Below are 21,817 nucleotides of genomic sequence, written 5' to 3'. Positions count from 1 at the left end.
GAGGAAAGGTGTGAGGGGCTCATCAAAGCAAAAATCCAGCTTGAAGCCAAACTCAAAGAGACCAACGAGAGACTGGAGGATGAGGAAGAGATCAATGCTGAGCTGACAGCAAAGAAGAGAAAACTCGAGGACGAATGCTCTGAGTTGAAGAAGGACATCGATGACCTGGAGCTGACTCTGGCCAAAGTGGAAAAAGAGAAACATGCCACTGAAAACAAGGTGAGACTGTGGTCTTTATTAAGGTGTTAATCTTTCCTATGGACATTTAAGCAGTCGAGGTCATTATTGTTTATTTAACACTTTCCAGGTCAAAAACCTCACAGAGGAAATGGCTTCTCAAGATGAGACCATTGCTAAGCTGTCAAAGGAGAAAAAAGCCCTCCAGGAGGCCCATCAGCAGACCCTGGATGACCTGCAGGCAGAGGAAGACAAAGTCAACACTCTGACYAAAGCCAAGACAAAACTGGAGCAGCAAGTGGACGATGTAAGTGTTAAAGGTGTCTTCGACAACCAATCTAGTACTATGAAAAATATGTCATGTAAAAAAGAAAACTATCCAATCATCAGCTTGAAGGCTCTCTAGAGCAAGAAAAGAAACTCCGCATGGATCTTGAGCGAGCTAAAAGGAAGCTGGAAGGAGATCTCAAATTGGCCCAGGAGTCCATAATGGATCTGGAGAATGACAAGCAGCAGTCTGAAGAGAAGATTAAGAAGTAAGAATTTACAGGAAAAAAAAACCCATTCATAAACATTCTACTGAGACAATATCTAAAATGTCTTCCCCACCTGCAGGAAGGACTTTGAGATAAGCCAACTCCTGAACAAGATTGAGGACGAGCAATCACTTGGAGTCCAGTTACAGAAAAAGATAAAGGAGCTGCAGGTGTGACTTGATACTTGAGAGATCATTTGAATATCCTTCAAATTTGTTTTTCTCATAACCTTGTTTGCTCTAGGCTCGTATTGAGGAGCTAGAAGAGGAGATTGAGGCTGAGCGAGCTGCTCGGGCCAAAGTGGAGAAGCAGAGGGCCGATCTCTCCAGGGAACTTGAGGAGATCAGCGAGAGGCTTGAGGAAGCTGGAGGAGCCACTGCAGCTCAGATTGAGATGAACAAGAAGCGTGAGGCTGAGTTTCAGAAACTGCGTCGTGACCTTGAAGAGGCCACCCTGCAGCATGAGGCCACAGCCGCATCTCTCCGTAAGAAGCAGGCCGACAGCGTGGCGGAGCTGGGAGAGCAGATCGATAACCTCCAGAGAGTCAAACAGAAGCTGGAGAAAGAGAAAAGTGAATACAAGATGGAGATCGATGACCTCTCAAGCAACATGGAGTCCATTGCAAAAGCAAAGGTGAGGATTCTGGACATTTCCATGGAAACAATCACATCCTAACCAATTTGGTTTAACCAAAGCAGCTTCCTTTCATTAGGGAAACCTGGAGAAGATGTGCAGAACCTTGGAGGATCAGCTGAGTGAACTCAAAGCCAAGAATGACGAGAATGTTCGTCAACTGAATGATATTAGTGCACAAAGAGCTCGACTCCAAACTGAAAATGGTATGAACCTTAGTTTGGTTTAAATTCAGACTGTAAACCTTCAAGTTTATGCCTTTCGGTCGTACAATCTCATTTGTATACATTTTAAAAAAATCTTTTCCTAACCTGGAAATTTTGCTCTCGTAATTTTCAGAGATGTCAAACAACATATATTTTACTTTTAAATAGCTTCTTGCATCTCTGTAGTTTCTCTGACTTAAACATCTCACTTTTACACAAGTGTGATGTGGTAACTAATTTTCTGTCTTGTGCTGATTAATTTTCTTAAACAGGGGAAATTGCTCGTCAGCTGGACGAGAAAGAAGCTCTTGTGTCCCAGCTGACCAGAGGCAAACAAGCGTACACACAGCAGATTGAAGAGCTGAAAAGACATATAGAGGAGGAAGTCAAGGTAACAATTACTGTACTGAGAAAAAAGCTGGACAAAAATATTTTAAATTGACATGAGATGAGTAGTATTATGTAATAATCCTGTTCCTTTTTGGATGACAGGCCAAGAATGCTCTGGCTCATGCGGTCCAGTCGTCTCGTCATGACTGTGATCTGCTCAGAGAGCAGTATGAAGAGGAGCAGGAGGCCAAAGCCGAATTGCAGCGCGCTATGTCCAAGGCTAACAGCGAGGTGGCTCAGTGGAGAACCAAGTACGAGACTGATGCCATTCAGCGCACTGAGGAGCTGGAAGAGGCCAAGTAAGTCTAACTTTTACTCTTATGGTGATGATTTGAAATTACGAAGGTTTCAGGTTTTTTAAATCAAACATACTCTCTGCAGGAAGAAGCTCGCCCAGCGTCTTCAGGATGCAGAGGAGTCCATTGAGGCTGTGAATGCAAAATGCGCCTCTCTGGAAAAGACCAAGCAGAGGCTGCAGGGTGAGGTGGAGGACCTGATGATCGACGTGGAGAGAGCTAATGCTCTGGCTGCAAATCTTGACAAGAAGCAGAGGAACTTTGACAAGGTACAAAATCTTTTGCTTCATCAAGAATAAGTGATGCAAAAAAGAAGGAAGAAAAACATAGTTTATCGTACCATCAGCTCCTTGCAGAGTGGAAGCAGAAGTATGAGGAGAGCCAGGCTGAGCTGGAGGGAGCTCAGAAAGAGGCTCGTTCGATGAGTACTGAGCTGTTCAAAATGAAAAACTCTTATGAAGAAGCTCTGGACCATCTGGAGACTCTGAAGAGGGAGAACAAGAACCTGCAACGTAAAACAAATGACTGATTTTCCACAATACAAGATTTCCTTTAGCTTGCTAAACATTAAGTTTTGTCTCTGATTTAACAGAGGAGATCTCAGACTTGACTGAACAACTTGGTGAGACAGGGAAGACAATCCATGAGCTGGAAAAAGGAAAGAAGACTGTGGAAAGTGAGAAGTCTGAAATCCAGACAGCTTTAGAGGAGGCAGAGGTAAAATAATTTTTTTCTTTAAATTGTTAGTTATGTTTCGTCTACTTCATTTCTCTTTAAGTAGAGAAAAATCGTCAACTCAAGACCATACTTTTTAGTATTAAAACATATGTATCTGAATACTTTTCTGTTGGCATTAAAAGCTGTTTCATAAATCTACAGGCCACCCTGGAGCATGAGGAATCCAAGATTCTCCGCGTCCAGCTGGAGCTTACCCAAGTCAAGAGTGAAATTGACAGAAAACTTGCAGAAAAGGATGAAGAGATCGAGCAGATCAAGAGGAACAGCCAGAGGGTGATGGAGTCCATGCAGAGTACTCTGGATGCTGAGGTCAGGAGCAGGAACGACGCCCTGAGAATCAAGAAGAAGATGGAGGGAGACCTCAATGAGATGGAGATACAGCTGAGCCACGCCAACCGGCAGGCGGCAGAAGCCCAGAAGCAGCTGAGAAACGTTCAGGGACAGCTTAAGGTACAGCCAGTTGGAAAGTTATGATACAGAACCCACTATTACAAGTGTTTAAAACTTTTCTTAATATCTAACGTTTTTAATTCAGGATGCACAGCTTCATCTTGACGAAGCCCTCAGAGGCCAGGAAGATATGAAAGAACAGGTTGCGATGGTGGAGCGCAGGAACAACTTGATGATGGCTGAGATTGAGGAGCTCAGAGCTGCTCTGGAGCAAACGGAGAGAAGCCGCAAAGTGGCTGAACAGGAGCTGGTGGATGCTAGTGAGCGTGTTGCACTGCTGCACTCTCAGGTATTTATCTAAAAACTGCAGATACTACTTCAGTAAATCAGTCCTTAATATTTATTTGTCATGTGTTTTATTACAGAATACCAGCCTCATTAATACCAAGAAGAAGCTGGAGTCTGACTTTGTACAAATCCAAGGTGAGGTGGAGGATTCTGTTCAGGAGGCAAGAAATGCTGAAGAGAAGGCCAAGAAGGCCATCACTGATGTAAGTGATCTTAATTCTTGTCTGTGCAAAAGCTGTCTGTCTATAAAGAGAAACTCTTGAAGCTGAAAATAAACTAATTCCTGAAAAATCCAGGCTGCCATGATGGCAGAGGAGCTGAAGAAGGAGCAGGACACCAGTGCTCATTTGGAGAGGATGAAGAAGAACCTGGAGGTCACGGTGAAGGACCTGCAGCACCGTCTGGATGAAGCTGAAAATCTGGCCATGAAGGGAGGCAAGAAGCAGCTCCAGAAACTGGAAGCTAGGGTATTCCTTTGTTTTCTTGTTTTATTTTTTACCATAATTGTATTCCTATTTGTTATGCTGTTTGTTTTTTAACCCAATTCATATTCATATATCAGGTGCGTGAGCTTGAGGGGGAAGTTGAAAGCGAGCAGCGACGGGGAGTCGAGGCCATCAAAGGTGTTCGCAAATATGAAAGAAGAGTGAAGGAGCTCACCTATCAGGTTGGAAACTTTTCACATTTGATCATTTTACAGATTTTCCTTATGCATGCAGTGCAATAAATGTATCACTTACTACCTGCAGACGGAGGAGGACAAGAAGAATATTGTAAGGCTACAAGATCTGGTGGACAAACTGCAGCTGAAAGTGAAAGCATATAAGAGACAGGCTGAGGAAGCTGTAAGTCAAAGGCTCAGTTCACATACAGTATGGCATGCACCATTCAAAAATACATTTTTCAGTATTATTTTACGTCACACTGTTCGTTTAATTTGTTCTCAGGAGGAGCAGGCCAATGCTCACCTCACCAGGTACAGGAAGGTGCAGCATGAGATGGAGGAGGCTCAGGAGCGAGCCGACATCGCAGAGTCCCAGGTCAACAAGCTGAGGGCCAAGAGTCGGGAGATTGGAAAAGTAAGTAAAATTTACTATCATTGAGCAAAAACACTTTTGTCAACAGAAGCAATTACTGTTAGTTTCATTTTAAAAGGTTGTTGCAACTTTTCAATCAGAGTTTAAGTGTTATTCATTGTTTGTGTTATTCATTGTGTTTTTTAATGTACCTTTAGGCAAAAGAGTCTGAAGAATAAGCTGAAATCTTGATGGGAGAACAAATGAGAATCATAAAATATGATTTTTCATTGATATGCTCTCATTAAGTGTTCATCAATAAATAAATTAGTCAACACTTTTGTTGCCTCTGAATCTTCTTTGAACAAAAATGGTTAATGCCACCAGCTTAACACAGACACACATATCTATACAAATTGAGGACTTTCTATTAACTTCAAATCATTTTAGCAACTGCATTAATGCCTGGCACAGAAATTTTTACCAAAACTTAACCATTACTTGTCTATTCCTAACCTTAAACAACCCAAACTTAATTTATACCTTACCTCTAAAACTAACTAGTAGAGTTCAGTAGAACTGCAAAAAACAGAGGACAGGTCTTCACTTTCCACAAATGACCTAATTTTGTTGGTAAATGTTGTGGTGCAGTCCTCTATAAGTATTATAAACAAACACACACACACGCACACACACACGCACACACACAATCCTGCCCTTATGTGATTGTGAGTTCTATGCAAAAAGGCCCCCAAAACAAGGACCACCAAGTATTGTCAAGTTTTGTTCATAGTAAAAGCTTAAATTTAGTTCAGATAGGTTTATTTATTTATTTATTTATTTATTTATTTATTTATTTATTTATTTATTTATTTATGTGGCATTTAAACAGTGATCATCTGATACTTAGGGGTTCAACATGTGTCAAGAAAATATACCCCAAACCATTATATCACCAGCAGCAGCCGTACCTACTGATACAAGACCCAAACTCTGAACCCCACCAGTCTGAATGTCGCAACTGAAATTGAGAATCATCAGACCAGACATTTTCCCTGTCTTTTATTGTCTAAGTTTGGCATACAGATTAGAGCCTGTTTTCCTGACAGCTGCCTCCTCCCAACACGTTACTGAAAATAAGTCAGCATTTGTGACACTCTGTCTGCTGAGTTATGTGTTATGATGAAAGTTTCTTTTCACCAAACACGCATGAGGAATTCAGCAGTTTGTGAATCTTATTATGGATCTTTTCATTTCTCACTCAGACACAGTTAAACATGGTGTATTTCTTTTCCGCTAAATATAGAGAGACTCCCAAATAGCAGTTAAAAACTACAGTCACCTGTCTTCTATGTAGAGGACTTGATGAACTCTGTATCAAATTTACAAATGTAAAACATTTGCATTAACTAAAAAGTCTCTATTTGTTTATCCAACTATGCCTCTTCTTAATTTTATTCTGTTTTTAAAACTTTGCCACACAGAAACACAGGACTTAATGCACATAAATTGACTCTCTTTCAGTTTCACACACATATACTTCAAAAGGTAATTGATGTTAAAGACACATATTTTATGAGTAAATGTAAAACAAATATTTAAAGGTAAATTTAATTTGAAATTAGACAGATTAAGTGATAGAGAGATATTCATTTTACCAGGAAAGAAGTCTTCATCTCTCCTGAATTCTCCATCTGTTGTCTTTCTCAAGTGGGATGTGGTCTTTGTGTGGGTAGATGGGGTCAGCAGGATGTATTAAAATGACAATAAGATTCAACTTGCTTTGCCAAACACTGAGGCTCTGATATCATTGCTAAATAAGTTGGCTTATGCCTACTGAAGGTGTGTTAGGAAACACAATGCCTGATGGATGGAAAGTATAACTCATTCAAATACCACAACAGAAAGCAGACGGCTGCCAGGATGGGTGGTTTATGGAGCCTTCGAAGCCAAACATCCCATCCATTTCAAAGCTTTGAAGGTCGGTTGCCTATCGTCTTTCCTCCCTCTTGATACCCAAGATCAAGACAGTGAGAGCATATTCCCATTCTGACAATAAAAAATTGCATTTTTTGTTGGTCATCTGCTGTTAATTCAAAGTTTAATCTTCACAAGCTGGTGGTCTCTTTGTCAAAAAGAAAGGAAGTGCTGCTCAATAGAATGCACCAATAGGATAAGATCTGAAGAAAATCTTTTTCTTTCATTGAGTGAATAACAAACCATTATCTAACTTAGCACCAGGATGGTTTGCAGTGCTCACTTATTGCATGTACATACTGTGCACAGTTTAAATTAATTTGATCTTATCAAGTGCAGTCTACAGCTAATGTTATTAGATGCATTTTGCCTTGACTCTCAGTCAGTAAAAATAACAAGTATTTTACTGTAAATATTACAATGATAAGTTATCATAAACAAGACAACAGAACTTTAGTGTAACCAAAACCCATGACCTGGAATATTTTTCAAGGCAAGGACAAAAATAGCCATTAAACAATCCAGATGCTCTGCATTAAAAGCCCTTGTTGATAAACCTGAAGGCTTGAGTGTAGAATCTGCCTGAGGTTCATCCACTAACACACCATGAAGTAAATTTCCTGAGTGGGAAATATGCACGTACTCTGTGAATTATATAAGTTTAACATGTACATAATTTGCTCTTTCCTTATTATTAAAATTTTAACTCAAAGTTGTAAAACAACACAGACGGTGTAAAATAAAAATGTATTTGACAAACATAACATAAACCAAAAACAATTCACATAACCCTACACTTCAACCTGGGTGTATGTTCTTTTTACTATGCATAGACAGAATAATTTGTTTTATAAGGCTTTTTCTTTTGTTGTGCCTGTACTGTGACAGACCTAATGTGTGCAGGGGAAGTCGGCAGAAAGGTGAACGTAAAGGAAGCTATTTGCAAAGGGGCTAACAAAAATGACTGCGTGGTTTTAATTCTAGTTAAAATAATTTATACAAACCATTGTCTATATTCAGGGTCCTATTGTTGTTCAATGGAACATGTCTTACTTTATTCTGTAAAACTGTCTATTTCTTTCTTATTTTCCTGCTGGTTTTGAAAAATCACCTTTATTCAAAGTTATACAATATATATTGAATAGTTTTATCCCTTTCTGTTTTATTTTTTGCAGTACTTCTTAATTTTATCTATTTTTAGCATTGTGTACTCTCTACTAAGATATTTTAAATTCAAAATTTGTCTTGGAGAGACTCCCCAGAGGACTGAAATTAGCTCTTAAACCATACTTTTTTCATAACAAATACATCATAAGAACCCAGAGGATGGCTCACTTATGCCTGTTGGATGTATTGTGGAGTCCCTATTTTTATCTGGAAGACTTCTCTAGAGCCAGGAGACAAATGTGTACAATGTTAAGCTGGGAAGGAATGACTATGTGAAGGAGTTGTGAGGCTCAAGTGACATCTAATGCCCAGGATTAGCAAGCAAGAAATGCACGTGTTGAACAGGTTTTCACATGACATTCTTCTGGACTTGATTTATCAACAAGTTTCATCAGACAGAACATGTTGATGATGATAGTTACTAACTACAAAGGCATCAAATTGTTGAAAAATACAGCATCCAGGGAGGATCTGATGATTTTTCGTAGGATTGTGGGGTTTTGTTTTGTTTTTTAATATCTGACTCTTCTATTGATGCTTCTTACTGAAGTAAAAATAATTAACCAATGAAAAGTTATGGGTATGAATGTATATCTAATTTACTTTGAGTTGCAATGATGCATTTGTATTATTTTTCTTAGGTGGATTAATTATAAAACAAATGACTGGTAGACTTTATAATGTATTTAAAATAAACCACAGTAAATCTTAAATATCTCTTTTCTTGACCAATTCCGAATTCATTTCAACTTGTCAGCGTCCAGCATCGCCAATGGTCAGAGAGACAGCCAACCCCAATAAGTCCTTGCTTGAAATTCAGCACAATAAAATTGAACAGAAATGTGCTCACATGCTTACATCTGTCTCTTGTCAGATGTGACAGACTGACCTTTCTGGCCAAAATTAAAGGGAGGAGGTTGGTAGATGTTAAGATTAGGGTTTTAAGCCTGTAACCACCATATGAACTGCCAGGCATGGTGGTGGCAGCATAGTGTTGTGGAGCTGTTTTGTTGTACTGGTGCATTGGACAAAGCGAAAAGAATAATAAAGGAGGAGGAAAAGCTTCAAATGCTAAATGTTTCCTCAGAACAATGTTTCCAAGCAGAAATTAAAACTTGTTTAGAAATGGCGCAAGTAGGCCAACAAGCTGTTGAAAAATCCTGACCTTTCAGCTACACTGAAAAATTAACTTTTGTTAAAACCAAGTCTGTGGCAAGAAACAACCAGCTTAATGAAGTCGTCAAATATCCGGCAAGAGCAACGTCTGATCTTAATAAATACAAAAAAGGTGCAGTTCCTTGATAAGGAACTTTTAAACAAATAATTGTGAAACTATATATATATATAGATATATATGTAGATATCTCTATATCTATACATAGATATAGATATGACATATTTAAAAAAAATGTTCATCATAAATAGCCTGAAATTATTTATGACTTTAAAGGTCACTACGAGTGCAAACTGAAAAACTGACAAGTGGATTATGTATTCAGTTAACTTCTAACTGGGTAAAATAAAAAGTGTTAAACATTAATTGATCAATTTCGGATGGTATAATATATGACAATAAGATGAAGGTCTAATAAATAATCATTCGGGGCTGAAGTGAAAAATATCAACAGCATTTAATCACCAAAGATATAAACATTTAAACTTCTATTCCTTAATGAGACTGACAAAATCTTTACAAATTCATCCTTTATATTCTGCTGACTGTGTCACACTGTCTGTACAAAATGAGGTGGTGCTGGAGACTGGCACAAAGAGAGGAAATGTTCCAGAGTAAACAACGACATCAGCAAAATGAAAAGCAAAGTCACAGCAAAAACAGTCTTACTGTTTGTTTTCCAAAAACTCTGAGGACATAAACACACAGGGTAATTTAATATATATATCAATTTCGGCTCCCTGTGCCCTCAGAAACTTCAAATACATTCAGTTTCTATCTGTTATTAAAATGTTCAAAATAAATAAACATAAAATATTGCATGAAAAAAACAACACCGACGTTTTATTTCTCATTAACAAAGCAAGTAGGTGGATGTCCGAAAGTGTGCCTTTGTCTTATTTTCATATACAACTTATATGCATAATTAACATTCAGTGTTTCAAACAGAATTTAATTTCTTTTTTTTCTACATAAAAGAGATTTTCATTGGGCAGTATGTTGCTCATAACTTTAAACTTCTCTGTGCTTTCATTTGCTGCTAAAGACCTAAATCCCCAACATGCCGTCAGTCCCTGTAGGCTTCACTGAAGTCAAACTTTCAGTTTCATCTGCCGCCTCCTCTTCACGTGCAGTTTATCTAAAAAGGTGCAGCCGCAGACCTGCAGAGCTGGATGCAGACATGAATGTAAAATACTCATCAGTACCTATGTACACATATCTGTAAAGTGTCCAAAAATATCATGCAAGTAAATACAGGTCATTTAAAGTAAATCAATGCCTCAGTCAACATTGTGCTGCAGGCTACAAAGTCCCTTAAACTCACTTTCCCTTAAGTTACAGCAGACCCACAGAAGATCTTTGTTCTCCAAGCTCCCGTCATGCTCGGGTCCAGAAGAGGTGCAAAACAGTTTGTTTTGTTTAAGTAGATATTTGTTCATTTAATTCAGTCACTCCTAACTGATATGCAAACCTTTCCAGTAGGCGTCTAACATACAAACTGAGTGTGTGCTGATGGGATTAAGTAGAAATCTAGAGTCTATTCTTTAATTTAAGACGGAACCACAGTGTAGAAATCAATCAGAAAAAGAAGAACGGCAGCGAGGTTCTGTCCATCAGAGGATTTCAGGGGGTTTCTGCTGAGCGTCCTCTTGCTGTGCTCTTTCAGAACTGAGCTCCTTTTTAAAAATGTTCACGATGAGCATCTTTTAATATTCCTTGGGCCTTTTAAAGCTGGACTGCTCAAATTCTTCAGGGTGTCTTTCACGCTGAATGTCCACAGCTGAGATTAAATGCTGTAATCCAAAACGACGAGTGCAGCAAGGCACTGCAGGGTTGAACACCAGGCTGACAAAGAAAAACATTGGTTTACAAGTACTTTCTTGAAAAGTCTTTTAAAATACACCCCAGTTAAGCCAGCAGCCAGAAGAAAAAAAAACAAGTTTAAAAGACGAGAGAGCATGAATCACTGCAGGAGATTCATTCTGGATTTCACCATGTGTACTCTAATCTCTGATATGTAATAATTCCTCTCCACGTTGGGGGAATGTTTTTTAGATTCACCAGCAAAAAAAAAAAAATTGTATCTAAAATGTTATAACTTCTAGTGCAATAACTAGAGTGCAGGTTGACATGAACTCGATATAAATATTAAAATTATGTTTTTGTTTCATCAAAGAAAATCAAACCCACAGTTTTACTAACCTTTGCCTAAGTACTACCCAATTATGTTGGGTTTATTGGCTGTTGTTGCATTATTGGGTTTGTGAAGAGATGTGAAGCTGTGTCAAGAGTACTGTAGTATCCCCTCATACTGAGGTGGTTTGAGGATAAATGTTGTGACCAAGCACAAACCAAAAGCTTGTATTTGTATAAACTCAGTTCAGGATAAAATCTGACTCCTGACTGAAGTCTCTCTGAGGGTACACATAATAAAATGGAAAAGTTTTGCCACAGTTGGTCATGCCAAATAAAATCAAGATGTGGTTTCGACAAGCACATCATATTGACAACACTAAAGCTGTCTATAAGCTACATTCTCCATACAGAAGCATACACAAGTGCATAAATTCAAAATCGACAACATTTTGGCAATGCAGGTTACAAAAAGGTGTCTCAAATGCATAAAACATGTTGGTCACACACTGTCATTAATTTCATTAGTGAAACACATTGAGAATTATTCATTTTTAACATTGTATGAATGCAGAAAGTGGGGATAATACCATCATGTTTATTAATGTTGTCATTTATGCGGCTGCATTGATAGTTTATTAAAACAATCACCCATTGTTTGATTCTACTTCCTTGGACAACATCTAACTGGAAAGCTCATTAAAAACCCACTGAGCATCTGTAAAACATTTCCATAAATCCCATTGTTAACCTTATGACAAAGCAAAATGCAAAGGCATTTTTTACTGATATGTATCATGAAACATTTCATTTTTTTTCTCACTATATTGGCTTTTCCCATGTGTGTCAACTGTCAAACGTTGGGAGCAATAACTTTGGGTGGTCAAATCTGTCTCACTTTAAAGACATACAAGACGAAAATGTGCCCTGGAGACTAGGGGGGAGTCGTTGAGGGTCCTGTGATGTTCGACCCAGAAAACATTTCTCAAACCGTCTTAACAAACCTCAGAGTTGGAGTCAAAGACACTGCAGTGAATGTGCGGTTAAGGCTCAGATCTACCATCATGTAAAAACAGCTGCAGCTGCAGTAGCTGAGCTTCCTGTGCTGAAGAGAGACAACACTGACAAGGACTGAACATGCACACCGAAACGGGTACAAAGGAAACATGGTGTGTAGTTAGTTTCAAACCCATGGATGTGAAAACCGTGGTAGTAACAGCTTGGAATAATAATTGGGTAGAAAAGTGGGGGGTGCATCTTCATTAGCTTTAAATTCACGTAGACTTCCTAAAACTTTAGAGATAAGTTTATAGCAGCAGCTGATTTTCTCTCTTTTTTGATTGGATAATCCTTTCCTTAACACTTACTTTAATGGTTACAGTCATTTCCAGGAGTTCCAGCCTACATTAAGGGCATTTTACCATTTTATTCTGTAACTTGATTCAATCAGCAGCCACACAGTGGGGCAGATGTTGGTGCTGCTGTTTCACAGCAGGGTGACCTCGAGTTTAAATCCTGGAATCTGTTTCAAGTTTGCATGTCTCCTTCTGCATCCATGCATGCAGTTATACTGTCTTACTCCCACAGTTAAAGATGATGAATGTTTGGTTAATTTGCCAAACTAACTTGATCTTTGGTGTGATTTCAGGGTTCTGTCTTGTGCACTGACCACCAGAAACAGGCACCAGCCCCTGCAACCCTGCAAAAACCAAATGGTTAGACTGTGGCTGGATGGATGAACATAATGTATTTTTGGTCCTGTTCATACTGAACTTATTTTAAATAGTCATTCAAGATAAAATGAACATTGTATCTGTTTAGTTTTTCTTTTTTTTTCTTAAAGAAAATCTGCTTGCAGACTTTTATGTTTAATACTTTTTCACCAGTAAAAGTTCAGCAAACTTCCACAGCATGAAAGTAGGTTTCCAAATCAGATTTTCTTTGCTCAAATACATTTCAAAGCTTTACACACTGTTTTCCATGCATGTGACCAGTTATAGAGCTGATTTAGTATCGAAACTGACTGAATGCCAAAGGTGTCCTTTCTGGACAACACAAGCAACATATAAAACAACAACATATTTTTGTCTGAAGCGCACTCAGCACCTGACTCTTATATTTACACTTTACAGGCTTGAGGGATGATACAGTAAATGCCTCAAATCAGTTTCTGTACAAACAACTGTAAGACACAAATGCTGCAACGCTTTTAAAATACAGTACAAAGTTGGAATGCAGAAACTTCCCCAGTAACGGTACATTTCCATAATGTGATCTCAATGAACTGAGATCACCCTTTGTGATCTCAGTTCATTGAAAGCATATTAAAACAAGCAGTTTTATAATTCATTGTTATTCACTCCTCTTTAAGGTAAACCTTGACTGCCTCTGTGACCTTTTTTTTATTGTTAAATGTGAAAAACAGAGATAATATTCTAATATTCTCAACGAGGTTAAGCTGCATGCATTCGACACATTTCCCTCCAGGATTTTGCATTTGAGCCCTCAAAAAGCCAAGAAATGTATAAGCAATAAGGCAGGAAAAAATATCAGGGGCAGATACAGGGCTTTCCAATCAAAGCACAATACACTGTGACTAGTCAGCAAAAAAAAAAAAAAAAGAATTCATCACAGTTGCTGTTTGATCTGACCTTCCGTAGATCCGAGCCTAAATCCGAGGAGATGGAACATGTCAGAGTGTTTGGATGTGTGAGAGATGAAAGAGAGGCAGAATGAGCTGAATGAAGAGAAGGGTTCCTATAGAGGCCTGCAGTGAAGAACCTCGACCACACTCTGACGTGTTTTCCTGAGTGAAAGAAAGAGAAAAACATCAGAAGAAAATCCTCCTGAATGCGTTTTCATTTTACAAACAGAATAAACAAACAGTAAAATTTAGCTGATGTTTGCAAGCTTGCAAATCCTGTTTTTGATGCATATGCAGTAAAAAAAAAAAAAAGGATGAGTACTTTAAAACTAGGTAGCATACATTTCAGTTTTGGGTTTGAGTTAACTCACTTTTGCTGAATGGAGCTTTTTTTTTTTTTGCCATATGCTGTTGTGCACATCTGAGAATGAACAGCAGAATAACTTGCATCTTCTGTCCTGATACAGCCGATTCAATGTTATGTTTCAGTTTAATAACATGCAAACATTTAGCAAACTTTTACCAGAAAATAAGCTTCATCAACTGTTTAAAAAATAATTTAAAAAAGATTAAAGAACTTTAGGCCTCTTAATCCAAGTGCCATAAGAATTATTGTGATTAAAATTTATTGAATAATGTAAAAGACTAATTTGTTGCACATACAGGAAGCAATTCCATGTCCTTCTCGGACCAAAAATAATAAAAAAAAATTCTGCTTAATGTTCCGTTCTAAGGTGAGAACCCAAAGCACAAATATAACACTTCCTACTTACTAAGGCACTGTAGTCAAAGCAGGGGGTTGGACCTCTACGATATCGCGCATTGCTCAGCAGTTCACATGGATTTTCCTCCTGAACTTTTTGCACTGAGTTAAAGAAAGCCAACTGGAAACACATTTGAAAGTTCCACCTTCAGATGAGATGAAAACGTCACAGCGAGTGTGAGGGGGCAAAAAGGATACACTCCCTCTTGATCTGCGACAGTTTCTCAATCTCACAGGAGCTGCAGGGCAATGTCTCAGCCACCACGAAGAGCAAATTGGTGTTTTCAATCCGCTTTGAGTGGAACAGCCTGTGGGAGACATTGATGGATAGTTAGCCCACCCGTGCCGACAGAACTGGCCTAAGAGCACAGATAAAAAGTGCACTCAAACATATTTTGCTGATGCTGGAGAAAGCGCTGACCGCGAGCAGTTTCCACAGTCCTGCAGGACGTTGTAGGAGTTGGTGGTGTTTGTGAAGTAGAACTGGCTTTGGATGGTCACACAGCTGCTTTGTTTTGTCTCAAAGGCGTCAATAAAGATGTCATCTAAAAGGCAAAATCAACAGACGCTAAGTTCTTGCATTTAAATCGTTAAACATAGAACGCTGAATGGGTCTGAATACTATTTTCAAGACTCTGTGGCTCAATGTGGAGAGTACTAGTCTTGTAGTGAGCATGTTGAATTCAACTTCAGCTTGTTTTTTTTTGTGTGTTAAATGGTTAAATGTAGTTCTACTGTGAAGCACTTTCAAAGGTCGGTACGAGTAGAATAGATCTGCTTCATCTAAACCATCCTGCTTCTGAAAATAAATAGACCAAGGTGTGGTTATGGCATTGGCTATGTCATGAATGAAATCGAGTAAAAAAATTGAAGCTAAAGTTGTAAAATCTCTATGTTCATGGATTTCACTTAGATTGAGTCACCTTGGTGGAGCCAGCTGCTGTAAACAAGTCCATAGAGAAGCTGCTGAATCACAGACCTAGAACCGAAGCACATTAAAAAAATTATGTTCATTCTATAAGCATCACTAAAATAGTAAATGTACGACCGTAAATCAACAATGAACCAGGTTCATGTCCACATCTGGACTGATTTACAAGCTAGCTCTAGTCTCACCATGCCAGTGTGGACGTCCACCACGCCAAGCTCAAGACGTCACCTATGGACGGCTGCAGAAACAGTGAACAGTGAGATCACAGTGCAGCTGCCTTCCACCATTTAAACCCTGCCTGCATGACTCACCACATAGATCCCTCTCGGCGCTGCTCCAGTGTGGCTTCTGCTGACCATTTCGCACGCAGACTGGTACTGGAAGGACTGACGACGGGCGAAGATGGAGTTGTTGTAGAGCGCATACATCAGGAACGGGTCCACATCACCGAAGAAGAGGCCAATCTGAGGTCAAATGTGAAAACACGATTCAATTATTTTGTATTTAGGGCTTTTGCGTCATTTTAAGCAGCGGAAAATGATTAAACATAATGTCAGACTTATTCCATCGTTGCAGAAACAAAACAGCCACCTGTTTCCAGTGATCTCTCTGATTGGACATGACGAGGAAGCCGCCATCATCGATGAGATAGCACTGCAAGTCCTAAAAAGACAAAACAGTAGCACCAGTTAGATGAACTGTGCTCAGACGTTTTCATTTCTCCCATTTTTACTGTAACAGCGTCAGACACTGCAGACTCAGCAGTAGATTAATATTTATCATTTACTCAATGAGCTCTGGTGTCACAACTGAAAAGAGGAAACGTTCTTACATCTGTGTTCACTTCACAGTCCATCTCACAGCTTCTGGATGGTCCACACTATTCAGAAAAAACCAAAATCAGAAGAGTTAGGGACAACTTTATTCATAGATGCAGAGCTCATTTTATTTCATACATTGATTAAAAACTCTGTGTTTAAAAAAAAAATCAAAAACAAAAAATCAGAAATGGACAACAGCAAAACAAGCACTTATAAAGCAGCTACATAGAGATTTAAAACAGCACACACCAGTAAGATTACAAAGAAAAATGAAGGTGAGGTGAAAAGAGAAGGAAATGAAATGTCCTAAATAAAATAGAATAACCAGGCTGAAAGCTGGATCGTTCTAACGATGTGATTAAGGACTGAACGTCTGTGGTGTACCTTGTGTGACCCCTGTCGGTTATCTGACACGTTGCTGGCCAGGATTTTAAACTTGTCCACCCACGCCTCCAGGTCCAGCTTCACTCCAATCACTGTGTGAGAGGAGAACAATCCAAGTAAACACCAGGAGAACCAATAACATGTGAGTGCTTAAATGAAAAGGTAAAGTGGTTTCCTGAATATCAGAGTGAAGTGGTTTCTCACCTGAAGGCTTGAGCAGTTTTCCTCCTAAATCCACCTCGACAGCTGAACTCACCAGGATTCCTGTGGTGCCGTTTTCAGCCCCAAAAGGGTCATCATCTGCTGCTCAGGACAAACACATGAGGGGATTACTGTATTTGCACATTAGCTGTCATGATTTTATATGATTTATATTCTGCGTTTTGCTGTGTTACTCACAGGGTCTCAGTGAAGGTCTGAACATGTAGCCTTTATTATCCAGGCTTCTTCTGTAATAATCCGAATTAAACGGTTCTGGATCCTCGTCCCACAACTCGGCAGCTCTAAGGATCAGAAACACACACGACGAAGCATCTAAACCAAAAAAGTCTGCCTTCGTTTAAAACATTTCTGCCTCTGTTGCTGATTTTACGCACATGTTGGGAAAAACTCGCGTTATTCCTCCGTGCGTGGATCCGAAAACAGCCAGGAAGCCGTACCTGTAATTATTATTCAGTCGGCATTAGTTTGTTTGGTGACTGTGAGTAGGCTTTGCTTTTTTCTTCACTGTGTAGCCGACTCACGCATTCAGATCCTGTTTCTTCCAAACACGAGACGCAAGCTGACCAATAATCCTGGAATCCAGGATAAGGTTGTGGATGAGACCTTGGTCACCTGTGAAATGAAAACGAGGCAGATTATCTATCTGTGTGTGTCCTGAACTCTAAGGTAGGAACTTTGTGTGTGTGTGTGAACTCACATTCATCAGACTCTGGGGAGATATCCAGCATGAGAGAGAGGAAGTTCTGCAGGAACTGGGTGTTGTTATCAGAAAGCTGCAGGTTCTTGCAGTATTCTCTGCAGATACAAAAGAATGAATGAAACTAATTCTTTCGCTTAAAACAGAATCAAAGAAAGTAAGGACGGTCACCTGGGAGCCAGAAAAACATGCCCCGAGGATTCAAAGGAGCTCGGCAACAATGACTGCATATCTAAAGCACAAAACAGAGACGCTTCTTTGAGCTCTCATGGTTGTCATGATGCTATATCACACAGACAAACTCCTTCCTGTACTCACACTGGAGCTGCACCATCACATCGCTCAGGTCTGCCTGGATGAAGTTCTCACCGTACGGAGGTAATACCAGACCAAGACTGCAGGTGGCAGCAGCCCAACACATAAAGAAATTATTGAGGAGATACAGCAGGAGAGGAAAAGCTACACAATGTAAAAAAATATACTTTTTTTTTTCTTTTTTTGAGTTTACCTGTAATCGGTGTCATTGATTGGAGTCCAGGTGTAGCCTCTGTATGCCTCATCGATGTATTGCTGCCATAATACAGATGTGTTTGTCAACATACAGATGTCAAGTTTTGAAAAATATTTTCAGAAACTCTATCATTTCATTTTTTTTTTCCCATGTGAAACTTGATAAGGTAAAATTCTTCCTTCCTAATTTAATGACAAATTACAGCAAATTTAACTTAATCTCCCACTCACTATTATTCAAACTGCAACGTATTCTTAGCATTATTTCTTAGTTTTGGTGTTTAGTGAGTAATAGGTACTAAATCATCCAACAATGTTTAAATTATATAAAAAAATATAAGGTAAAACAAGAACTGCTTTTTCAGATTTTGATGTTTTCTTTGTCTTTTGCTAGATGTTTACATGTCTCACCTATATAAACCTAATCATGTATTTATTTCACAGCAGAACTACTTCCTCTTCTATGCTGCAGAATGGACAGAATTATGTGTGCAAGTTTACTCTGTATCCATCCACCTCTCTGCCATTCAGTTTGGGTAAAAGTCGATCTGCTTTGAGAAATTATATTAAATATATGTGAAAATAAGTTCTTAGGGATATCAGGGGTGTAATTTCTTAACATGTGTAAGATAATGAAATCGGCTCTTTCACATTGTTTCATAAGACTACTGCAGAGCACTGTCTGTAATATGGTGCACAGTGACACCAAGTGGTGGCCGTACTATAATTACATCTTTAAAACCATGAAAAACTAGATTATTAAATAAATTATATTCATATATTGCCAATTTATTACTTAAAACCAACAGAATATTTGCACACAGTCAAAAGAATTCTGTAGATAACTCTGATAAATGCAGTTATAGAAAAAGGCAGACACAGATTTTTCATACTTGTCAAGATTCCGATTTTCTGTGTTGTCAATTTGTATAATTATTTTCATCAATGGATAGTTGTATGGAGAACAGAGGGATGGACAGAAGGATGACATTAGAGTGGGAGTTTTGATGTAATACAGAAGTAGAATAAAACTGGCTGGAGGAATATATTTCATCACTTAGGCAACAAAGAAGTCTGGAAATATAAATATTGTTTCAATTTACTTACGTCATCAACAGAATTAATGAGAGTTTTTATCTGCATTTCCCCTGGTTTTCCATCAATCATCTGTCGTCGAATCTGAGTAAAAGAAAGTAATTTTTGTTTATTTGTTTGTTTGAGCAATCCTTTAGTTACCAGTACAAACATGGGACTGGTGAGAGACCAACTAATTAATACTATTTTGCACTTTTATGTGCTGCTCACCTCCTCCTTATTACTGTCCTCTACTTCTGCATCCAGGAAGTCCAAGGTCACGGGTTCGGGGAGGTTCACAGGCTGGGACGAGTCAAACAGAAATCCCATAAGCCTTCCCAGAAACCTGAAACCTAGCGACCTCTCAGTGCTCAGATATAGCTCACCTTCGGCTGGAGATTAGGATGGAGGAGCAGATATCCATTTGGATCGATGGCAAATATGTATCCGTTGGCTCCGAGCTGTTCCAGAGACAAAAACCGAGAGTTGAACTGCTCTGCTGCTCTGTGTAGCGAGTTAAAAACAAAAATCAAGCTGTACGTACGTTATAGCGTGGTGTCAGTCGCTTTATCTCATCTAGATGTACATCCACTCCCATGACGCCTAATATCAACTGATTCTGAAAAAATCGTACAGAAGACGACACATAAAAATGTTAAATCTGAACTTTTAAGCTTCTGACAATCAAACTAAACTGTGGGGAAAATAAAAGTTTTCCTACCTGTGAGTTTCCACTCATAGTGAGATTGAACACAGGCAAAGTCCCCGTCACTACCAGGCCGAGACCCTGCAAAGAAGAAGTTCAGAACCACTTATGTATATTCGAACAGTTCACTTTTTCTCCAGTGTGTAAGATTTATTTGCTGTGTTTGACTGAGCAGACTCAGAAACTCACCAGAGCGTCCTGATACACGTTGGTCCACTGAACCTGCTTGGCCTCGCCGCCTGCCAGAACCATGGGGCGCCCCAGCACGTCCAGGTACTCCTGATGAAACACACACACACAGCGATGTGAGAGCCAGCCCCAAAACAAAAACACAGCATCAAGCCGCAGACCGGGAACGCCGCAAAACGAGGATGGTTGCTTGAAGTAAAACAGTAATTGAGGGATCAGCTGCATCAGAGGAACCAAGCAAACCCACCTGGGTATTAATCCGTATGGCACAGATGGAACGGATCTCAAAATAGTAACCTGGCAGGCCGCAGAGGGGGGAAAACAGACAGACAGAGAGAAAGAAAAGAGACCGCATGCGTGAGATCAGAGGAAACACATGGTGGGGTTTATGAATATTCCAGATTTGAGTAGATGTTACTTAAAACTGTGACTCAGACACCTACATCGCACAGACAGGGAGCTTAGAGAGGAATATTACACAGCAGTAAATGTCAGTGTACTTATTCAGATCAGGCAAAAAAAAATAAAAAATCATACCCATAAAAGCTCCCAAAGAACAAAGATTATGAGATTAAAACTCTGAACTGGTGCTAATCCAGTCCAATCCAATCCAGTCCAATCAAATGAAGTCCATTCATCAAGATTTTATTTTTCCTTTTATCTACATTTAAGATGCTTGGAAATAGCTCCTAAATAATTTCATATCTGTACCCTGAAGTTAAAAACATGATTTGTACATGTAGAAACTGACATTTCTTTTTTGCATTTTCCTTCACAAAAGAGGTCAGACTCAATTAAAGTTTCCTCTGTACTTTGATTGGGTCATTCTAAAATGTTTCGATATAAACCATTAATTTGTAGCTCTGTCTGTATGTTTTGGGTATTGCTTTCCAGCTCAAAGATAAACTTCATATTTTTGCAATTTTTTGCAGCTTCTTCAAGGATTGTTCTCTAATTACCTCCATTCATCTTCCTAAATCTGGCTAGCTTCACCGTCACAACCGATAGTCGTCTCACCTAAGCTATAAACCTCAATGCTTTTTTTTTTTTGTTTGTTTTTTATTAAAAAATTAAATACAGACAAATTACTTCTTACAAATTATACAAAAATGGCAACTGTATTTTGATGCGTTGTCAATTAATAAATCTTTTAAAAGAAAAAGAAAATCTTTCCACTTTCCAAATGCGAATAACTTTGTGTGCCGATAATGTTGCATTATTTAAAATAAAATACATTCACGTTTGTGGCAAAATGTGGACAAGATAAAGATGTTTGAATATTTTTGAAAGGTGATGATGCTTGATTATGAGACCACAGCTTTTTAGTATTTTGTCACAGAAAAAATACAGAATTTTTCTGTATTCATCATCATATTGATGATTTGCACATCGTTATGATGTGCATAATCCATCTAGAAAAATTATGATTTTCCACATGAGGTATATTAAAAACAAATAAATCAAGATAGGAACCAGTTAGAGCAGAACCTCCTGTAGTCTAGCTAGATCTTTCATAATGTACCAAACCAGAGTAAAGAATATTGAGTTCAGCAGTTTTATAAAATATCAGTTCTAAAACCAGACAACCAACACGAAGCTGACCTTGCTTACTTTTTGTTTTATTCAACACGTATATTTGTGTAGAACGTCATTCTGCAAACTATCAAAATGTTTTTATGTTTCAGCTAATATGCA

The 21,817-nt window shown here is 38.7% G+C and overlaps 1 protein-coding gene and 1 pseudogene across 2 annotated transcripts in view; one reads left to right on the top strand and one right to left on the bottom strand.

The window, feature by feature from the left end:
* The first annotated feature begins 133 nt into the window (after positions 1 to 133).
* LOC103464626 (myosin heavy chain, fast skeletal muscle-like) lies at positions 134 to 5,071 on the top strand (annotated as a pseudogene).
* Positions 5,072 to 9,481: 4,410 nt separating this feature from the next.
* LOC103464608 (voltage-dependent calcium channel subunit alpha-2/delta-2-like) overlaps positions 9,482 to 21,817 on the bottom strand; it is a 38,254-nt gene continuing 25,918 nt past the window's right edge. For both annotated transcript variants that reach the window (XM_017304812.1, XM_017304813.1), the window contains 25 exons: positions 20,370 to 20,419; positions 20,123 to 20,212; positions 19,949 to 20,014; positions 19,772 to 19,846; positions 19,614 to 19,688; positions 19,459 to 19,530; positions 19,261 to 19,332; positions 18,152 to 18,213; positions 17,962 to 18,038; positions 17,815 to 17,875; positions 17,644 to 17,741; positions 17,468 to 17,558; positions 17,321 to 17,383; positions 17,124 to 17,227; positions 16,929 to 17,027; positions 16,725 to 16,816; positions 16,352 to 16,399; positions 16,111 to 16,182; positions 15,831 to 15,983; positions 15,705 to 15,757; positions 15,512 to 15,567; positions 15,010 to 15,133; positions 14,787 to 14,896; positions 14,599 to 14,681; positions 9,482 to 13,987 (listed from right to left, as the gene is read on the bottom strand). In XM_017304812.1, the coding sequence (XP_017160301.1) occupies positions 13,874 to 13,987; positions 14,599 to 14,681; positions 14,787 to 14,896; positions 15,010 to 15,133; positions 15,512 to 15,567; positions 15,705 to 15,757; positions 15,831 to 15,983; positions 16,111 to 16,182; positions 16,352 to 16,399; positions 16,725 to 16,816; positions 16,929 to 17,027; positions 17,124 to 17,227; positions 17,321 to 17,383; positions 17,468 to 17,558; positions 17,644 to 17,741; positions 17,815 to 17,875; positions 17,962 to 18,038; positions 18,152 to 18,213; positions 19,261 to 19,332; positions 19,459 to 19,530; positions 19,614 to 19,688; positions 19,772 to 19,846; positions 19,949 to 20,014; positions 20,123 to 20,212; positions 20,370 to 20,419 (2,060 nt within the window). In that variant the 3' untranslated portion in view covers positions 9,482 to 13,873. The remainder of the gene's footprint in view (positions 13,988 to 14,598; positions 14,682 to 14,786; positions 14,897 to 15,009; positions 15,134 to 15,511; positions 15,568 to 15,704; positions 15,758 to 15,830; positions 15,984 to 16,110; positions 16,183 to 16,351; positions 16,400 to 16,724; positions 16,817 to 16,928; positions 17,028 to 17,123; positions 17,228 to 17,320; positions 17,384 to 17,467; positions 17,559 to 17,643; positions 17,742 to 17,814; positions 17,876 to 17,961; positions 18,039 to 18,151; positions 18,214 to 19,260; positions 19,333 to 19,458; positions 19,531 to 19,613; positions 19,689 to 19,771; positions 19,847 to 19,948; positions 20,015 to 20,122; positions 20,213 to 20,369; positions 20,420 to 21,817) is intronic.

Source organism: Poecilia reticulata, linkage group LG5 (genome assembly GCF_000633615.1).
Source record: "Poecilia reticulata strain Guanapo linkage group LG5, Guppy_female_1.0+MT, whole genome shotgun sequence".
Lineage (NCBI taxonomy): Eukaryota > Metazoa > Chordata > Actinopteri > Cyprinodontiformes > Poeciliidae > Poecilia > Poecilia reticulata.
Note: the sequence above shows the minus strand (reverse complement) of the source record. Positions and strands in the feature narration are given on the sequence as shown.